General features: G+C 43.9%; 3 protein-coding genes across 3 annotated transcripts in view; 2 read left to right on the plus strand and 1 right to left on the minus strand.

Annotated features, from left to right (window-relative positions):
* Positions 1–1,365: 1,365 nt before the first annotated feature.
* Positions 1,366–6,224, plus strand: purg (purine-rich element binding protein G). The gene is made up of 2 exons (XM_056589409.1): positions 1,366–1,606; positions 1,724–6,224. The coding sequence occupies exons 1-2, from the start codon at positions 1,568–1,570 to the stop codon at positions 2,771–2,773; spliced, it is 1,089 nt and encodes a 362-aa protein (XP_056445384.1). The 5' UTR covers positions 1,366–1,567; the 3' UTR covers positions 2,774–6,224.
* Positions 6,225–9,299: 3,075 nt separating this feature from the next.
* On the plus strand, positions 9,300–12,589 carry setd9 (SET domain containing 9). The gene is made up of 7 exons (XM_056588338.1): positions 9,300–9,535; positions 10,199–10,392; positions 10,791–10,940; positions 11,138–11,261; positions 11,398–11,507; positions 11,846–11,951; positions 12,168–12,589. Exons 1-7 carry the CDS (start codon positions 9,399–9,401, stop codon positions 12,256–12,258), a joined length of 912 nt encoding a protein of 303 aa, XP_056444313.1. The 5' UTR covers positions 9,300–9,398; the 3' UTR covers positions 12,259–12,589.
* The window catches only part of LOC130380908 (tenascin-like), a 30,446-nt gene continuing 23,783 nt past the window's right edge, over positions 12,575–19,237 (minus strand). The window contains 11 exon segments of the mRNA XM_056588336.1: positions 12,575–13,826; positions 14,063–14,226; positions 14,440–14,601; positions 14,921–15,017; positions 15,854–16,005; positions 16,366–16,498; positions 16,698–16,828; positions 17,124–17,267; positions 17,827–17,946; positions 18,068–18,211; positions 18,693–18,815. Of these exon segments, the coding sequence (XP_056444311.1) occupies positions 13,716–13,826; positions 14,063–14,226; positions 14,440–14,601; positions 14,921–15,017; positions 15,854–16,005; positions 16,366–16,498; positions 16,698–16,828; positions 17,124–17,267; positions 17,827–17,946; positions 18,068–18,211; positions 18,693–18,815 (1,481 nt within the window). The 3' untranslated portion in view covers positions 12,575–13,715.

A 19,237-nucleotide genomic window follows, 5' to 3' on the forward strand; every position in this document is an offset into this window, starting at 1 on the left:
GGTGGTGGCGGTTCTGCTAGCGCGTTGAGGACCAGGTGGGGGTCCCCCTTGTGGTAGCCTATTGAGGACAGGGTGGGGTTCCCCTGGTGGTAGCCTATTGAGGACCAGGTGGGGTCCCCCTGGTGGTAGCGTGTTGAGGACAGGGTGGGGTCCCCCTGGTGGTAGCGTGTTGAGGACAGGGTGGGGGTCCCCCTGGTGGTAGCTCATTGAGGACCAGGTGGGGGTCTCCCTGGTGGTATCTCATTGAGGACCAGGTGGGGGTCCCCCTGGTGGTAGCGTGTTGAGGACAGGGTGGGGGTCCCCCTGGTGGTAGCGATCTGGCGGTTCTGCCAAACCCTGCCCTGGGCCACTCGATCTCGGTCCTCGGGACCCCTATAGGTGGAGGGCAAACGGCCCCGGAAGGCACCCTCTGAGGAAGGCCGCAGGAGGTGCATGACTTATGCTGGGGTCCCGACAGAAGCGGGTCTATGACCCTCACTGCCAGGGGCTGGACTCTGCTCCGGGTGCCCAGGTATGGGCCTCCTGAAAGGAGAGTCTCTCCCCCACTATCTAACCCACCGGTAGGGCTGGACCGCCGTGAATCGTAGTGGAACAGCCTGAATGTGGTCTACAGGGTGCGGCTATTCTAGAGGAGCCAGGAGGAGGTGATCCAACAGAACCCCCCCCCCCCCCCCCCTCCCCCACACACACACACACACACACACACACACACACACACACACACACACACACACACACACACACACACACACACACACACACACACACACACACCCCACAAGACCCTGGGTCCCCTGGAGGGTGGGTTGTGGGTTGTGGGTTGTAGGCTATGTACTGGACCCAGACTCCCTCCACATCCCCACAATAGTGCACGGTTCCTCTGCATTATCATGGACTGGGACTGGATGCAACCCTATCAGGCCCTGGCTGGAGTCAGACTTTCATCACTTCATCATTTATGTGTGCATGTGAATGATTTTCCTTCACGATCATGGGGTGAAACCCTAATAGATGACGAGGGCAATAAACATATTACTATTGTTACTATTATTATGTATAATCCTATATTTGTATTTAAAGATTGTATAGCCTGTATCTATGTCAGGGGGTTGCCTATGCTAACCTGCCACAAGAAAAGATTTGATGTGCAATTCTACATGTGAACCAAATGCATGCGTGTGCGCATACATGTGCTACATATGACGTGTTTACCACATGCACACGTGTAGGCGTACATTTGCTACACATGCAGAATCGTCAACAAGTAACACAATAGGAACAAACCCCCGTGTTTAAAGCATGTCTCTTTAACGGCTAGATTTAGCTGCTTGGGAGGAGGGGGGGGCGAGGCGAGGAGAGGGGAGGTTCATCGAGTTCATGTGGCTGTCTGAAGCAGAGCCTCTAAACACCTTCACTATTTGACAGACTTGCAATTCTGACAGCACTAAAAAGAGCCAAAACACATGTCAAACGGAGCTGAAGACTGTTTGAGGTCATGCAGCAAAAAAGTCTTAGATGAACTGAGCTGGAATACCCTGCGGTTGACTTTTAAACGGAATCCAAATGGATGGTGGTTACAGTAGCGACCATTTGCAGGTCATTTAAGGTAGGATATCTTTCCAACTCATCACCAGGCTACCCATAAGCTACAACAAGTTGACTTTTTACACACCATCTTTGACACAAGGAATGGGATAATTGCTCTCCGTGCACGGTGGTACAGGTTCTACACACGATGGCTGATATGTGCTGTAGAGCGATGGAGCGAGGCAGAGGACGGGTTCCGTCTGACGCTATGCCGCGACCTGGATACCCCCAGCACTATGTGCAGCAGACTGGCACCCAGCAGCCAGGGGTAGACATCGAGGAGCTCGCCTCCAAACGGGTGGACATCCAGAAGAAGAGGTTCTACCTGGATGTGAAGCAGAGCACACGGGGACGCTTTCTGAAGATCGCCGAGGTCTGGATCGGACGCGGACGGCATGATAACATCAGGAAGAGCAAACTAACCCTCTCCATGTCCATGGCTCCCGATCTCCGGTACTGCCTGGGAGATTTCATTGAGTACTACGCTCGCATTGGGCTGAGAGGCGCGCTGGCGCCACTGCGGATCGAGGAGCAGAACAACGGCCAGGGCCGCCAACCTGACGCCCACAGGAGGCGGCCGGAGCACCGAGCATCGCCGGTGTCCCCGGCCGGCTCTGCCGCATCCGATGAGAACGCCCACCGCGTCCTGAAGAGCGAGTTCATCGAGCGGGACAATAGGAAGTACTATCTGGACCTGAAGGAAAACCAGCGGGGCCGGTTCCTCCGCATCAGGCAGACCGTGATCAAGGGCCACGGCACCATGGGCTACTACGGCCAGGGCATAGAGCAGACCATCGTGCTCCCGGCCCAAGGGCTCATCGAGTTCAGGGACGCGCTGTCACAGCTGATCGAGGACTACGGGGACGAGGACACCGACGACCGCGGCAAGGGCTCCAAGAACTGCGGCGGCGAGGAGAGTCCGGACCTGCCGGAGGCGGCGTCCTTCCGCGTGGACAACAAACGGTTCTACTTCGACGTAGGGTCCAACCGATACGGCGTCTTCCTGAAGATCAGCGAGGTCAGGCAGCCGTACAGGAACACCATCACGGTGCCGCTCAAAGCATGGGCCCGGTTCGGGGAGAACTTCATCCGCTACGAGGACGAGATGAGGCGGATCATCTCGTGTCAGACCGAGAAGAGGACGGGCGCGGAGCCGGGGGAGGACGCCGAGGAGCCGGCGGACTAGCGGGCGGCCAGCGGTCCAGCAGTGAGTTGAACGGTGGAGCAGAAGAGACAGAGTGATAAGAACCTAGACATCGTAGCAAATCAAGGTCATGATGAAGGATCATGTAATGCAATGCTGTACTGTATGCACTGATGTAGGCTACTGTAACTATTGCCGACTACAACTTTTCTCTTATGCTGTTGATGTGTCCACTGACACCGGTTTCAATTGGTCAGATGAACACCGACCTCGTGTTTTAACATCCATTCACGTTTGAAAAAGATGAGGTCCTAAGCCCGATAAAGGATGCATGAGGGCGTGAAGACGCTGATACTGCACACGTAACGTTGGGGTGCATATGGTGCTTTAGTGTGAGGAGGCCCTTGGCTGAGGAGAGATGGCAACTGATAGCTTTTCATCCATTAATCACACCTCCATCCTCATGGACTGGGTAACTATGGTCTGTTCGATTTCTTAAGGATCCATTTGATTGGTAAAGGATCAATATCACGTTTAGGCTACCTATTAGGCCTACCCTTTTTAGACTTCGACATTGGATATCAAAAATAATAAAAGGCCCTTTACTGTCACTTTAATGAGAAAGGCTTGCACCCCAATTTAATCAATTAAACCAATTAATGAAAGTAGATTTGCTCTGCCTTGCACAATATATCTATTTTGTATTGCCTTATTATCTAGAGACACCTCAATCCCGAAATTATTATGCCTTTAAAAACCTTGTGGATACTTGAAACAAAGGCCTCGAGATTCATATTTTATACATAGATATAATTATGTTTCTTATAAGAACGCATCTTTGTAATTAGGAATCGAGTCAGAAAAAAAGGTAAAGTTCCTAACTTGTTAATGTTCGATCACATACCAAATTATTTGAGCACAAATGAAACTAATAACCATATAAATCCAGACCTTGCATTCTCCAATGTTTGAAAGAGCGTCTAGCTTCAATTTCTTGACAAACCTTTCATCTTGTTCTCCTATGTATGCCTACAGTTTAACAAAGCATAGGCCTACAATGATGCTGGTCCATGAGATTAATCTCACTATGGCTGCCTGGATAAGAACCACTAGTTTGTATTTGACAATGTCAACAGTTCAACGTTCAATGTGAGAACCAAACGAAGGGATTAGGGGTTGATGATCCAACATTTTGTTGGATCATCAATTTTGTTGTTTGGTTCTCTATGTTTAATACATGTGGTTACAGATGGTCAAAGTTAGGCTACTTTGAATTTTGGGTCCACATGCAGATCTGATTTTAGTTTTCTGCTCAGTGTCGACAATAAAGGCTTATTAGTGGCATGGTTTTGGTGTTTTCCCGAATTGTTAATAATCTTGTTTTAGATGTTTATCTTTGATTAAGGCAGATATTAGCCTTGAGCAATGGGAAGCCAATGACAGTATTATACATCCACATGTACAATTCATATTGAGGTTATTATCACGCATCTCTCCGAGTCAGTATGTTACTATATTTCCCACAAACCATCATCAGCGTTTTGAGGCCTGACTAATGCTGAAGTTAGCACCTCTGTCTGATGTGTACAGCAGTGTGTTGCTCACGGTGAGGCGTGACCCATCCACACTTAGATAAACCTCCCTAATGTACAGGCACATTCAGGGACAGACATCTTTTAAAAATATCAATTCATTGAAAAAATTAAGTATTCCAACAATATGGTAAACACGGCTGTTCAATTAACATTTGGGCCAAATCCCCTTCACCTTAAAAAAAACTAAACCACATTCATCTGTTTTAGAGTGCAATGAAATGTGTTTGTTTAATGAAGTTATTGGTGTGTGTGTGTGTGTGTGTGTGTGTGTGTGTGTGTGTGTGTGTGTGTGTGTGTGTGTGTGTGTGTGTGTGTGTGTGTGTATGCCATAGTATAGAGTTAATATAGTGTGAGACTCTGACCTAGCTCCAAACATTCTAAGACAAAGGCCATTTGAAAACCTTTTAATATCAGGACAAAATATTAAAAGGTTCCACTTCCTTTTAATATCTTCAAGTTGGCAGACAATGCATTACATTTAGTCCAATATGTTTCCCGGTTTTGATGGTGCTGGAACAGAGAGTTAATACATAGCTTAAATTAACAGTGATTAGGCTTCCTCATGAATTGCCAAATAGGGTAAAAAGAAAGATAGGCAAACATGTTAATATAGAAAGGGCTTAAAATCTTTCTTTAACTGGATTTTATTTTGTCTTTAATACCACTGTGCTATCAAATCTGCATATGTGCAGATTTTCCAATTTTGTGTATTCCATGTATTATAAACAAGAATGCTATGAAGTTGTACTATGAAAGTGGATTGTATTTTTGCGATTCCTCTTTCAGTGGTAGGCTATTTTTTATTTTCTTGTAACCATGAGGTGATCTTTCTTTGCCAAAAAGTTGTGTATTGTGCTTTGTCTATATTTGCTATTTGCAATGTGTTAACATTATTTTTCCTGTGAATACATTATCTGTCTCCAATATTATTACAGATCTATATGAAAACTAAAAGGCATTACGATAATTAAAGGCACAATTCATGCATTTTCTAATAATTTTAGAAATGGATCATGCCATACATGTAGGGTACAGTAAATAAGCAGTAACTATACAAATCTTAAGATTCACAGTAACACATTTTAAGAGAAGGATAAATTTAGCTAACAAAAATAACCTTTTTTGTTTCCTTATTGCGAAAATAAATATTTTCAGCTTTTCTTAACTGATTGATAGTTTGCTGAAGATGGACAATCATAGTGTTTTCTCTTTTGTCCCTCAGAAGTAAACTTGATTTTTAAACCTTACCCCCATCAATAGTACATAATATTTACTATGTTTGCCCTGACTTTGATAAATTATGCAAAATGCCACCATGTATCTATTCCCTGATTCCCTAATCTCCCCTGCCCTCTGAACGCGCAATATATAACTGATGTACATATCAGACAGTGATGTTTGATCTATAGGGTCTTTGTAGGGTCGTTTGTTGATTTGTACCAATAGCTCTTATGGTACAATGAGCTCCAAAACTCCCCTGATCTTGAAGTCTGATTTATAGCCCGATTAACCTACTAATTGAAAAGTATTGTTTTTCGATAAGGATTTAGAGGTTTCTCAATGGCTCCTTCTAGCATTCTTCAACAGCTTTCCTGTGTACTGACGCCTTTAGCCAGACGTCAGCAGGGCAGGCTTCCATGCAATGTTAAAAGAGCTAATTTGATACCTGCATCAGAATCAGCCATGAGGACATCATGTAACAAAGGAACACATCGATTCAAAGAAGCAATATCTCCTATCAATTTTCAATAATAACATATATTTCAAAATTTGATCCAAATAAAGCCAAAATTAAAAAGCCAAAGAAATTAAAGATAGACGGGATAATGACTAAAAACACCTATTGGGTAACCCTGGAAAAGATAGCATTTTGATTATGGATTCAAATTATACTATATTCATCACAACTTAAAGCTTATCCAAAAATCCCTCCCTACTTTCATATATGTATTCAATGAAGATTTAGCATAGTTTGGTGTACCATACCTAACATTATCAAATTCATCTTGTTATTTAAGTACGGTTGCAGGAATGCCATTATGAGGGCTATAATGGTCAATACATTCATAAACAATGTGCTACAATGAAAAACTTGAGATTTATTAACAAACAGACCTGAAGTTTCAAACCTGAAGCCTTAACACCTTTGGATTGGATTAGGGTTGTCCATTAAAGTAATTGTTAGTGCATGCATCACAGTTTCTCCTTAAGACACCAATCAACCAATAAAGAAGCTAGGTACATTGCAAATGTAATAAATGCCTAATTATAAATCATACAATATCCAAAGCATTAAACAAAAAAAAGATATAGATCAAATCTTTGCTTAACATATATACTACAATTAAGATGAAGAGAATGAATAACTGATAAATACTCTTACAATATGGAATAGTTCAAGGAAATAGTATGCACTTTATCAGATTTATATAAATGTTACTATTCAATAGTGGTATTGGACAATAAATAGTGGTGTTGGAGTTGGGCTTGCTATGTGTAACATAAACAAACCTTAATTTCCGTTAAATATTAATGTTATTATTTGTTTTAAAATGTTAAAAGCTGTTCATAAAAACTGAGACTGAAAAAAACGTATGAACAATCATAATGTAGACTTTTTTTTCCAGGACAGTCAAAAAAATGTAAACGTTTTTGTATTTCATTAATAGGTATAACATTTTTTTTTTTTTTTCAATGTATGCTACTGTACTGTATTCATATTTGGCTTGTAATGTTTTAAGAAGTTTCAATATTTTGAATTATATCCAAGGAAAAGTTTTAAAAAGTTGCATGCCAAGAGCTGGTAATGTAGAATAGAAGATATACTGTATAAACACCAACATGTGTCCATGTGCACATTGTATCGATGCAGCTTAACGCATGCTATAGGGAAATGTCTTGCACCACTGGTAAGTGTTTCTGTAAATCTGTCATTTCTGGTCTATACGGTTATCAAGAAAAAAGAAAACAAACAATGTCTATTTGTAATTATTTTCTTTCCATACATTGCATAATTTTGTTTAATTATATAGGCCTACTAATATGCTAACTTATGATGATGAGAAGGTGAGTTTGGCTAACTTATGACATAATTGTGGTCTTGTAGTTACCTAAATATGAAATCTAAAAGTGTTCATAAACTACCATTATAATATTCCCTCTTACCAGTAACTTTGATTTGTTAGGTTCCCTGGTGCTCTTTCCTGCCTTTTTCAGGAGTATATGATAACATAAGTCCAGTATAACCAGTGGAGCAGACACGTGGAAATGTAACTCATTAGTGCTGTGATGTGGCGAGAGACTGGTCTCCTCCTATTGTCTTCTGTGGATTAATGGGAAGAATGTGCACAAAACCAGCGGTTTTTGTACTGAAATTATATCAAACTTTCTTGTTAATAAATCAAAAGATGACAAACAAAACCAAATTAGCTTAAAGAGCTTCTTTCTTTCAACGTAAACGGGTCTGGTCATTAAACTAGAGTCCCTCAGAGGAGACAGCCCCCTCCATCAGCTTTGTAAAGCCCTGTGTAACACATGTGCACCCCCCTGTCCCCTCCAGTTGGAGGGGGGCTGCTCCTTCTGCGGCTTATGGTTCTATTTCTGGAGCCGTCTTGATTTGTAGGCCTGCCGCCAGCTGGGGCCAGTGTATCTCTCTTCAATTAACCATTTACACATTCGGGTTTAGAAATGATAATGATTCCAATCATTCTGATCAGCGAGTGAGAAAGAACCAGAAAGCCACATGTTGCCTGTAAAGCCATTGTGTCAATAGTTATAATAAAGTAACACCTGGTTACAGGTACGTCTTCAAGGATTGTTGGTTTCAGCCTGACTACTACAACACATTTGTACATGTGTTACATGGAGTTAACTGGCAGAAACACTCCTCTCTGACTACCTGCCTTGCTGCCTTGATTAACTGACTTAACACAAACTTTCTGAAACTAGATTAAGATAAAGCTGAACGTTTAAACCATCGTTCACAGGCCAAAAACCTTGGGGTCCTTTTAGTTTCAGACCTTGGTTTTAATCACAAAGCCAGCCTTTTGCCTTCTATGTAATAAAGACAAAGTAATACCATATTTAAATGGATGTTGACGATGTGATGATTTGGGGCAGGTGGGGCTAGTGTCCCACTCTCCTGTCTCACACTAAAATTGAAAATGCAAAAGCTTGGGTATTGGCCGATATCAGAGGAGCACACATCACACCTGCTCAAACAACCCTCCACTGGTTACCTGTCACTTTGAAAGTCTAAAACTCCTTTATTGGTTTTTAAGTCATAAATGGCCCTAGCACCGGAATTACCATGCAGACACGTTCACCATGAAAAACCATGAAGATGCCTCTGGCCTGTCAGCAGTCCCTCGGACCAGTGCAGAACCTGCGGCCTGCCAGAGGATCTGACGTTTGTCCATCTGTAATCTCTTTTAAATGCAATTTGAAAACATATCATTTTAGCCATGCATTTTGGGGATGTGTTATTTCTGTTTTGGTTTTTATTATCTTGTATTATTTATTTATTTGTATTTATTTCATGAATATAAGGCACTTTGTCTGGTGTTCGTGGTTAATTAACTCCAGGTTGCAATATGTTGTTGATGAATTTAAGGGACCACAAAATAGTCCCTGTTCTTAGCAACACAATGTGTCTCCAGAGATGATAATCCAGTCCAATCACATGATGTTCATATTATGGTGATGAAAGAGAACATTCAGAAAAAAATAAACATGTGCAATATAATACATAATGATTCAATGACTTAGCACCTGTTCATTTCACCCAATTGCTCGATAGAAAGGTAGCAGGCCTTTCATCGGTGTGAAAAAAAGTGTACGTGTGCAGCATCTGTCTTCATTCTCAAATGTATACATTCTGTTGATTTTAACACTTTAGAGGCGGAGAATACAATGGTTTATAGTCTTGTTTTGTTTTATTACTTTAAATGGTCTCGACTGTGACCCTCCCCAGGTGGAGCATGGGTGAGCAGCAGGGGGCGACCACACACTGAACTGAGTGATGCAGAGAGAAGAAGAATGGTCTGCAAAGTCAATCTGAAAGCCCCACATGAATGTGTTACTATCTGTTATGTCCAATTGAGTCGAATGTCATGATCCGTGCTGCATTGACAACATTTCAGAACAAATGGAGGAACTACCGACACAGATTTGTTCCCTGGATTGCGCTCAATCTCCGCAGAAACGAGGGGTGAGTGATTCAGATCCGCTTGGACTCGTCTGTAAACGAGGAGGTCCCTGTCTTCTGAACCTCCTGGTTTATACGTCTGTCTTGATGAGGCGTTTGCTCAATTAATATCCACTCTTATTACTTGAAATTCAGACCTGATTTATTTTAAGTCTCCCCCGACACCGGTCACATATCCACTCGACTCGATGCTGGACATATAAGATAATTGAACTACAGCATTCCCTACTGGCGACCAGATGGATCTACAGGCACAACATAGCAACACAATCCTTCTTTACAAATCAAAGTGCACTTATAGAACTAACCATAACTACTGCCGATATTTATATATTCATGGTCAAGAAATACCGATACGGTGGCTTTGAATTGACCCAATATTGCCCTGCGCTCCGTATTAACACACAGGGCATCTTCTCATGCCAAAGTAACTACAATGTTATTTGAACATTTCCTCTGTCGTCTCGAATAGGTACCAGGACAGTGATTTATGTTGATACATCTTGTTTTTCTCCTTCTACGTCTACTTTAACTAACAAGTGGTATTTTTCGACGTATGGTTACCACCTTCTGTGTGTGTGAGTGTGAGTGTGTGTGTGTGTGTGTGTGTGTGTGTGTGGCAATTGTCCACCTGCATTTTGTGACAGGTTGTGGTGCATTTCCTAGGTCTCTTCGGCATGTCACAAAAAGTATTCAAGACAAGCCCATCCACGATGAGGTGGTCTCTGAGACTCTGCTGAAACTCTTTGGGGCGCTGCTGGAAAGAGACGGAGCAGATGGGAAACAGAGCCTGAAAGAGACTCGTCTAAGACCAAAAGTAGTCCAGACCAAAAGTAATGATGCCAGGGAGATGCACGAAGGTAAGGTTGTTACGTCTGCTACTTCTTTTCGGAGTGTATCCTGCTGCTCCTATGGATGTACCTTCCCCTATGGATGTGTCAAGCACATGTTTCTATGTAGCAGTTAAGCAGGCAGTGATGTTGTTTTTGATCCAGCGACTATGGAGCTCTTCAATTACTTACTTAGCTTAGGAACCCCACACGGTCCCCCTTAAAGAGACAGCACTTCATTTAAAATGTATGAAACTCATTAACTTTGCAGAATGGATTAATTGCTATACATTAAACTATATATTACACTCCTTCACGGCAGGGCTCTAGCAATGTCACACAATATTTTAGATTTTACAACTTTGTATTGTACATTTTGTAATATGCACATTACAGTGATCGCCTCTCCTTGTATTTGTGTTGTTCAGAAGGGCGGATGGCTGAGAGTGATGATTTGATATTTCAAAGCATGGGTTTCTGCATCCACCGTAGACCCAGCTCGGTCCCCCTGGCTGGAGTCGGGGTCTTCATCACCAAAGGATGGGTTCCCAAGGGGACGGTCGTGGCCATGTATCCAGGTGAATGGCATTGCCTTACACTTAGGCCTGATCCCATTCAGTAGTAGTTATATCAATAGTAGTTTCATTGAGGGGTAGGGGTAAGGGTAAGGGCTTGGGCCAAGGGGTTTAATGGGATTGGGCCTTAACAAATCATTGATCACATTCACACCATTAGTTTGTCCCGTCTGTGACTTCTCTGACCACTCCCTCAACAGGCACGGTCTATGAGGCTTACGAGCCCATTTTCTTCCAGTCGCTCAGAAACCCTTTTGTGTTTCGATGCATCGACGGCGTTCTGGTGGATGGTAACGATAAGGGGATTTCAAAACTGGTGTACAAGTAAGTAAGATTCCTTGATTCAACAATGTTTACTTCATTTCCTTAAAATATGATGTTCCCTGAACTGAATTGCATCGTTGTGTGAATGATGTGTAGTGTCTCTGTTTTTTATATACTGTTTTGGTTCGTTCTGTAGGTCATGCAGCAGAAGAGACATGCTGGGCCCGTACAGGTTAAGTGATTTCAGTTGGCTGACCAATCCAAAGAACCCACTGGCTATTGGCCAATACGTCAACAATTGCAATGGTACGTCGAGGTTCACACTGTTGTTCTGAATTGGATGGAACGAATCTTGATGATGCTACTTCTACTTGGGGTTAGGTACTCATGTCACCTACCCAGAAATACAAACACACAAGCGCATGTTTGGTGTTTACACAAGATAGATATAAGCGTAGTTAGTATTTTGTGTCTCAATATGAGATAACAATCTTGGGTCTCACAAGGAAACAATCTCAAAGAGGCAGAAAGATAATGTGTGCACAGTCATATAGCTGGTTATTTTATCAAAAAAACTCTAAAGTCTTCACACATTTCTCTTTAGATAATATAATTAATGGAATGTTCTCTTTGCACCACTGCAGACTCTCCTGCGAATGTCTGCTACCAGGAGTATGATGTCCCTAGAGTGTTTCCTCTTGAACTTCATCAGTATCTTCCAAATGTGAAGTACAGTCATGAAACACAGAGGTGAGATTTAAATTCAATATCCAAAAACTATTTGAAAGAAATTCGTATTCTATTGATATTTTCTCCTCTGCACCTTACAAAAAAGCCAAAAAAATTAATTGGGGTCATTTTACATAATTATCGAATAACACTGTTGTTGACTAGATACTTATGGAGTTTAATATATGTGAGAATGGCATACTGAATGGTTACGATTTTGTGATTTTGTGTTTCCAGGCCTATAAGATGCATCGTCCTTGTATCTCTTAGAGATATCAGTCCTGGTGAAGAGCTCTTCTCTAACTATTACACCATCGTGGAATCGTAGTCAAACTGATTCACTTGGACATAAGTTCAACTACCTGTATTTATAATAAACAAATACAATTACTGCCCACAAGAGGGCAGCACCTCAAGTCCTCCTTTGCACTTTAGGCCTTTGTCCAGGAATGACGGGAGGAACAATGCTCGATGCTGACTATCTAAATTTGCTTTTATATATATTTTCGTATTTCTGAATATATTTTGGGTATGTAATGACAGCAGAAATAAAACAAAAGTAATACATTTGTTATTTGTATGGTTGTGTTCCAAGACAAAAAACACATTGACACACTTATTAACTGAAAAGAATGACAGGCAACAATTTACAAAGATACTTAATATATTTAAGGTTATTTAATCAGAGAGAAACATACATTTTCATCAAGTTAAAACAAACAAAACTTAATTTAAACCAGTCGTTTGTGGACTTTTTCTAAATCTTCATCTCCAGAGACGGCTCTCCTGGTTCCAACACTAAACACATAGTATGACAACATGTCAAAATATTCAACAAGCAACATCTTCTGTTTCATCATCTTCCTTCAAAGTCATCCTAATTAATTATCTGTGGTTTAAATAGTCATTCCAAGTAGGCCTGCTAAAGACGGAGTCATGTGTAAAATGTACATTTCAATGGGAAGCGTAAGGTCTGGTAGCGCGTGGCATGAACCCAGCCAGGGTTAGGGCTTTGATTCCCACTGGGACCACCCATACTAAGAATTTCTCCACTCAATATTATTATATAAATGCGTCCACCAAGTGGTATTATGACATTTACAATGTTTTTTCTAACATGTTCTGCTAACACAGTGATGTGGTACAGTTCATACTCACTGAACCCTTTCCTGTTGACCCTTTCAGATATTTCCTCGTACAGTGTGAATATATATTATTTTTAGGTAAAAGTTTATAAGTCTTTTAATATTTGGCAGTTTGCGGGAATCTTTCTCATGGAATTAAATTTGTCAACATAAAAAACAGTCATGAACAATATTACAGTGTCTAATCACATTCTCTAATCTATCGCACATTATCAACACAATGTATTTGTTATCTTGGCGTTCTCATTTACCAATAGAATAGTCAAGCACAGTTCCTACAGCCATTAAGCATCACATCCAGCACATGATTCTCTTATATTTACCTATATTAATGTAATTTTTTGTCGAGAGATTCAAATAAAAATGACTTGACTTCAACCTCAGTTAAAGGTAGGTTAGGCAATTTATTATAGAAGCATTTTGTGTCGTATTTCTGGAAATTATATTGGCACCTTGACAGCAATCGGTCTAAAGCTAGTCACATGTTTTGGGGACGTGGCTTTGAAGGGAGGCCTTAGGGGTGGGGGGGGGTTATTATGCTTGACAAATAGACTTAAATCTGCCCTGTATCCCCAAATTGCCAACCCTACCTTTAACAATGGTATTTGGGGGTTTTGGGGTGGGGTTTGGGTTCAGAAATCTATGATCTTTTGCGTCTGCTTTCAAAATTACTAAAGTTGACCGGTCTCATCTTCATCTCTGCAAACTGAATGGAGTGCTCGTGTCCTTTCCAATGGAACCAGTTGATACCCTGTTGAAACAACGTGGAACATAACATCATCCAAAGACACACTCATTGTTTTGAGCCCCATCCCCCCGACACATGTTGTAATGTTACACATTTTATTTGTGCTGACACAAACAATCTTTGTTGATAAAATCACCTCAAAAAAAATCTCCTCTAGGCAGAAGACTCCTCCAAAAGTTGTTTTCCTTTTTCTTGGAAAAGATAGACATTTCTAGTATGTAATTATTTTCTATACATACCTTACTATGACTTTCGTCGCCGTACTTCCCCATTAGGTTGACACGATGACAGTTTTTGTACCAAAAGGCCCCCTTATAGGACAACGCACAGTTGGTAACGGCAGCGTCGTTATCGTTGTCGAAGGTCGAGAAGGGGCGCCCATGGTGGTAGGTAAGGGAATCACCTGGTGAAGGCAACACATTGGATTATTAAATGTACTGTAGATTGAGCCCATGATGAGCTAAACCCAAAAGCAGATCCCTAACTATTAAAATAAACAGGAAAAACAAAGAGATAGATATAGATAGATATTACAATATATTATAATATGCTTGTCAACTAAGACGATGATGATGATGACCATGGGGACTCTTATTTTGTTAAACGATTCACCCACCAGCAGTTCCGCTATAAGCGCCTAAGTAGATCTTGTAGCGGGTCCGCGGCTCTGCGATGGTGAACTTGTCATACTGTGCATAGGCAGTCTCCGCGCCATCTCCCAGGTCCACGCGTAGCTCGTAGTTGGCCGAGTTGGTCATCTTATGAAGATTGGCCAGACCTGCGGGGATATCACCATCAGAATGACGTCATTGGGAGAGAGCGAGAGAGAGAGAGACACAGAGCCAGAGAGAGACACAGCCAGAGAGAAAGAGACAGAGATAGAGAGAGAGATACAGACCCCGAGAGACACAAAGAGAGACAGAGCCACAGAGAGAAAGAAAAGAGTTGTACAATTCTGTAAATGTTTCAATTGTTGTTTCCTGTTAATTGTTCAAGTTGAATTGCAAAGTTAATGTTTTTTTCCTTGATATTAAATATTTTAATTGAACTGAGGTGAGGAAGAGGAAGGCTAATATTATTAATAGACCAAACTTTACCGAGCCAAAACTCCTCCTCCATGTTCCCGAAGCCAGCCGTGTAGTTCCTCCAGTTCCTGAAGAACTCCTGCTTCCCGTTCTGGCGTCTGAGGAAGACCTGTTGGAAGATCGCCATGGTCACTCTCAGCCTCCTGCTCAGTGTTACGCTGAAGGCCCCAGTATGCCTCAAACTTAAACTAAAGGATGTTCGCACAGACAAAATGGCCGGTTGCATCCAGCACAATGCGCCACATTGGGCTTCCATCGCCTTAGACTGCGCAGCTGCAATAGTCCAACATTTCCCAAAGGCCCAAAAATACACACACTTTATTTGCTTCATATTGCCATCCCTAATATCAATAGAGGAAGCAGTACTGCTTACGAGACAGACACACAGACGGGCAGACAGGTAATCGGGCAGGCAGACAGATACATATGTTTAAGAAAGAAAGACAACTAAATGCAAGATGTCTTGCAGCAAACAGGCGGACAGACAGGCAGGCAGACAAAGACATATAAAGAAACCGATAGACAGATCAACAGACAGTTAGCCAGACAGGGAGAGACACAGATAGACAGGCACACAGGGAGAGACAGACGGAGAGACAGACGGAGAGACAGACAGACAGACAGACAGACAGACAGACAGACAGACAGACAGACAGACAGACAGACAGACAGACAGACAGACAGACAGGGAAGGACAGATAGAAAGGCAGACAGGGAGAGAAAGTCAGACAGACAGAGAGAGACAGGGAGAAACAGACAAGCAGACAGGGAGAGATAGACAGGGAGAAACAGACAAGCAGACAGGGAGAGTCACACAGACAGGGAGAAACAGACAGGCAGACAGGGAGAGACCGACAGACAGACAGACCGACAGACAGACCGACAGACAGACAGACAGACAGACAGACAGACAGACAGACAGACAGACAGGTGTATCCTCCTTACCAGCCAGCCCCCCTGGTCCGTGGTCATGTCGCAGTAGGCCTGTGTGGGCTGGTTCTCGTCGCCCCCCAGGTAGACGGTGTGCAGGCCTGAGGACTCCTCCCCGTTCAACAGCACCTGGGCGCAGTCCCGGGGGCGGCGGTACAGAAGGCCTGCTGGGGGAGACACACGGCACACTGTCTGGGGCCGCACTTCAACATGCCTCAACATATCTCAACTCTTAAAGAGACTGTGTGTGAATATGTATTGTTGTTAGATTGATGAGAAGAAAATAGAAGAATTAGACGTGTGTGTGTGTGTGGGGGAGTGTGTGTGTGTTACTGATGGTGAAGGTGGAGCTGAGAGGCGGGCTGTGTCTGTGTGTCTGTGACTGTGCGGATGTGTGTGTGTTCCTGGTGGTGAAGGTGTTGCTGAGCAGGGGGGCTGTTTGTGTGTGTGTGTGTGTGTGTGTGTGTGTGTGTGTGTGTGTGTGTGTGTGTGTGTGTGTGTGTGTGTGTGTGTTTGTGTGTGTTTACTGGTGGTGAAGGTGGTGCTGAGCGGGGGGCTGTGTCGGCCTGCAGCAACGGCCTGCAGGGTGACGCTGTAGTCTGTTGAGCCAATCAGGTTGCTCAGGGTGTAGGAACTGGCAGTGGGGCTCAACATCACTTCCTGTAGCACGTTAGGACACACAAACACATCCACACCACAGACACACACACACACACACACACACACACACAGTCATACACACATACACACACAAACACACACACACACATACGCACACACAATGACATACACGCAGAGTGCAGTACAACGAGGTACATATCTTTAATTAGTAGATCTTTAGGGCTAGGTGGGCCCGTACCTGGACGGTTCCGTCTCCAGCAGAGAAGCTGAGTGTGTATCCACTGAGAGCCGAGCGGGGAGGCCGCCAGCTGAGAGTGGCCCCGTCCTTCTGGATGTTGCTGGCCGTCAGGTCCCGGGGGGAGTCCAGGTCTGCAGGGGACAACAACCAAACAAAGTCTAACGCCAACTAGTGGTAGCGCTCAAAAGCTCAGCGAGTAACGCATTTCCCATCAAAAGTTTTCAGATAAAATCACCACAGATTCATTTCCGAAATGTATTTTAGATCGGGGAAGTCCTAATAATGTATTATCTACTGCTAAGAATATCTAATGTGGAGGTACAAGAGTGTGTTTCAGGAGCGTAAATCCATTGGTTCCAACGTGTCCCATAGAGTTGTTAGCGTGTGCGTTCCAGTTCTAGCAGGTATGGGTGGGACCCTACGTGCCTGTAGTGAAGTCCACGGTGGCCGCGCCACTCTTCTGGCCGTCCTTCAAGGCATACACCTCCACCGTGTATTCAGTGGCCGGGACCAGAGAGCCCATCTCAAACTCAACTGTGTTCCCCGAAACGTGCTCCACCACTGGAGTCACTGCAGGACGGGGAGGGGGGCGGAAGGTATGAAGCGTTCCACAGGTCAGCGAGTAACGTGTTGATGTTCCCATCAACAGTTTTTAGAGATTCAATCAACAGATTCTTTCTGTTGTCTCCCATAAGGTCACTCAAAGGACAATGAGACAATTTTCATTCATCCATTCATAAGACCATTCAGACACATGGCATACATCAACACCCATTCAAACATACAACATTCACACACCTATTCATACACACATTCAAACACCCATTCATACACACATTAATTCATACACATGAAGTTCACACACCGACAGCCATGTCAGCCATGCAAGGCGACAGCCAGCTGATCGGGAGCAGTTAGGTTCAGGTGTCCTGCTCAGTGACCCCTCGACACTTGGTCAGGAGTATCTGGGAATCGAAACAGCAACCTGGCGGCTAACCACTCTACCCTCAACTGCCATTAAAACAAACCTGGCTGAATGGTCACATTCTTCTAAAAACTCCAGAGGAGTTTTCAGACTCCTCTAGAGTTCTAAAAACTCTAGAGGAGATTGTAGAGGAGAAGCCCTCACCTGAATCTGCGCTGTACGTGATGACATAGCCGTCCGCGGTGGCCGCGCTGGGCACCCACAGCAACAGGGCCGAGGTCTCCGTGATGTTCAGCACACCCAGGCTCTGGGGCCCGTCCAGTGCTGCAGGGGAAGCAGACGCGCAGAGGACCAATCACAATGAGGGGGGCATCATGGGCGGAGCTCTGCAGACAGCTAGAGACCACGACATAGACGGGGGGTAGGTGGACAGGGGGGGGCGTACCGGTGGTGACGGTGTCGGTGGAGGGGCTGCTTTCGTCCAGGCCCCTGACCGCGATGACGGTCACCTGGTAGGTCTTCCCAGGAACCAGGCCGGGCAGGAGGGCCTGGGTCTCAGCCCCGTCCACGGTCACACTCATGGGGTTCCCTTGCAGAGGGTGGGGGCGGTAGAGTCACAGTCAGTCACTTTGTATTAAGCACTAAACGACTAGTACAATTGAGAAGATGTGGCGACAAATGTTGTGTGTTGCGGTGACTGGATGCCTGGACTCTCCAAATGGTTAACCGGCTAGCACCCCGTCACCCGTTTAAAATGTTTTGCCTGTGTGTGTCAATTATGGCACCCATTGCACTCCTGATCATCCGTTGAAGGAGGGATCCCCCACACTGAGTTCCTCTTCAATATTTCGTTGCTAATAAATGTCTTGCCCTCTCGGAGGCTAGGGTCAGGGGGGTGCCATAAATGTATGGCCTAATAATCCCTTTGAGACTGCACCGCTGATTAAGGGCTATCCAGACAAAATTTAATTGAATTCAAGTCAAATTGAGAGACAGACATGAATACATTCTTCCCCTACTCCTAATGGACATAGACCTATATTCACACATTGCAGATTGAGGACGTGTACCTTGTTGGAGCGGCACATAGACAATCCGGTAGCTGTCCACCTTGGAGCCTGGCTTCGCCCACTGTACCACGGCCGAGCTGTCACTCACATCGGTGAAACTAAGGCCGCTGGGGGAACCGAGGCCTAGCGGCCACACAGGCAGAGGGGCACAGACCAGAGAGGGGTTCAAACCAGGGAACGGACCAACACAACTAGCGAGAAACAAACCACAGTTCCTTTCACTTTCATTTCTGAAAAAAAGCGGGAAAAATACCAAAACGTTTTCCATAAAAATAAAAAAGGTAGGGTCATGTTGTCTATGTCAATTGTGGCTCCTAGGACCATGTGTGTTTAAACAGAGACATAGAAGAAACCACTATACAAACCTGTGTTATGTTCAGGGATTTGAAGTAGTCAGTCTGCACACACACACACACACACACACACACACACACACACACACACACACACACACACACACACACACACTCACACCCCCCCCCCCCACGCACACACTCTCACACACCCACACCAACACACACGCACACTTTCACACACACTCCCTG

This window comes from Gadus chalcogrammus, chromosome 4, assembly GCF_026213295.1.
Source record: "Gadus chalcogrammus isolate NIFS_2021 chromosome 4, NIFS_Gcha_1.0, whole genome shotgun sequence".
In the NCBI taxonomy this organism is placed as follows: Eukaryota; Metazoa; Chordata; class Actinopteri; order Gadiformes; family Gadidae; genus Gadus; species Gadus chalcogrammus.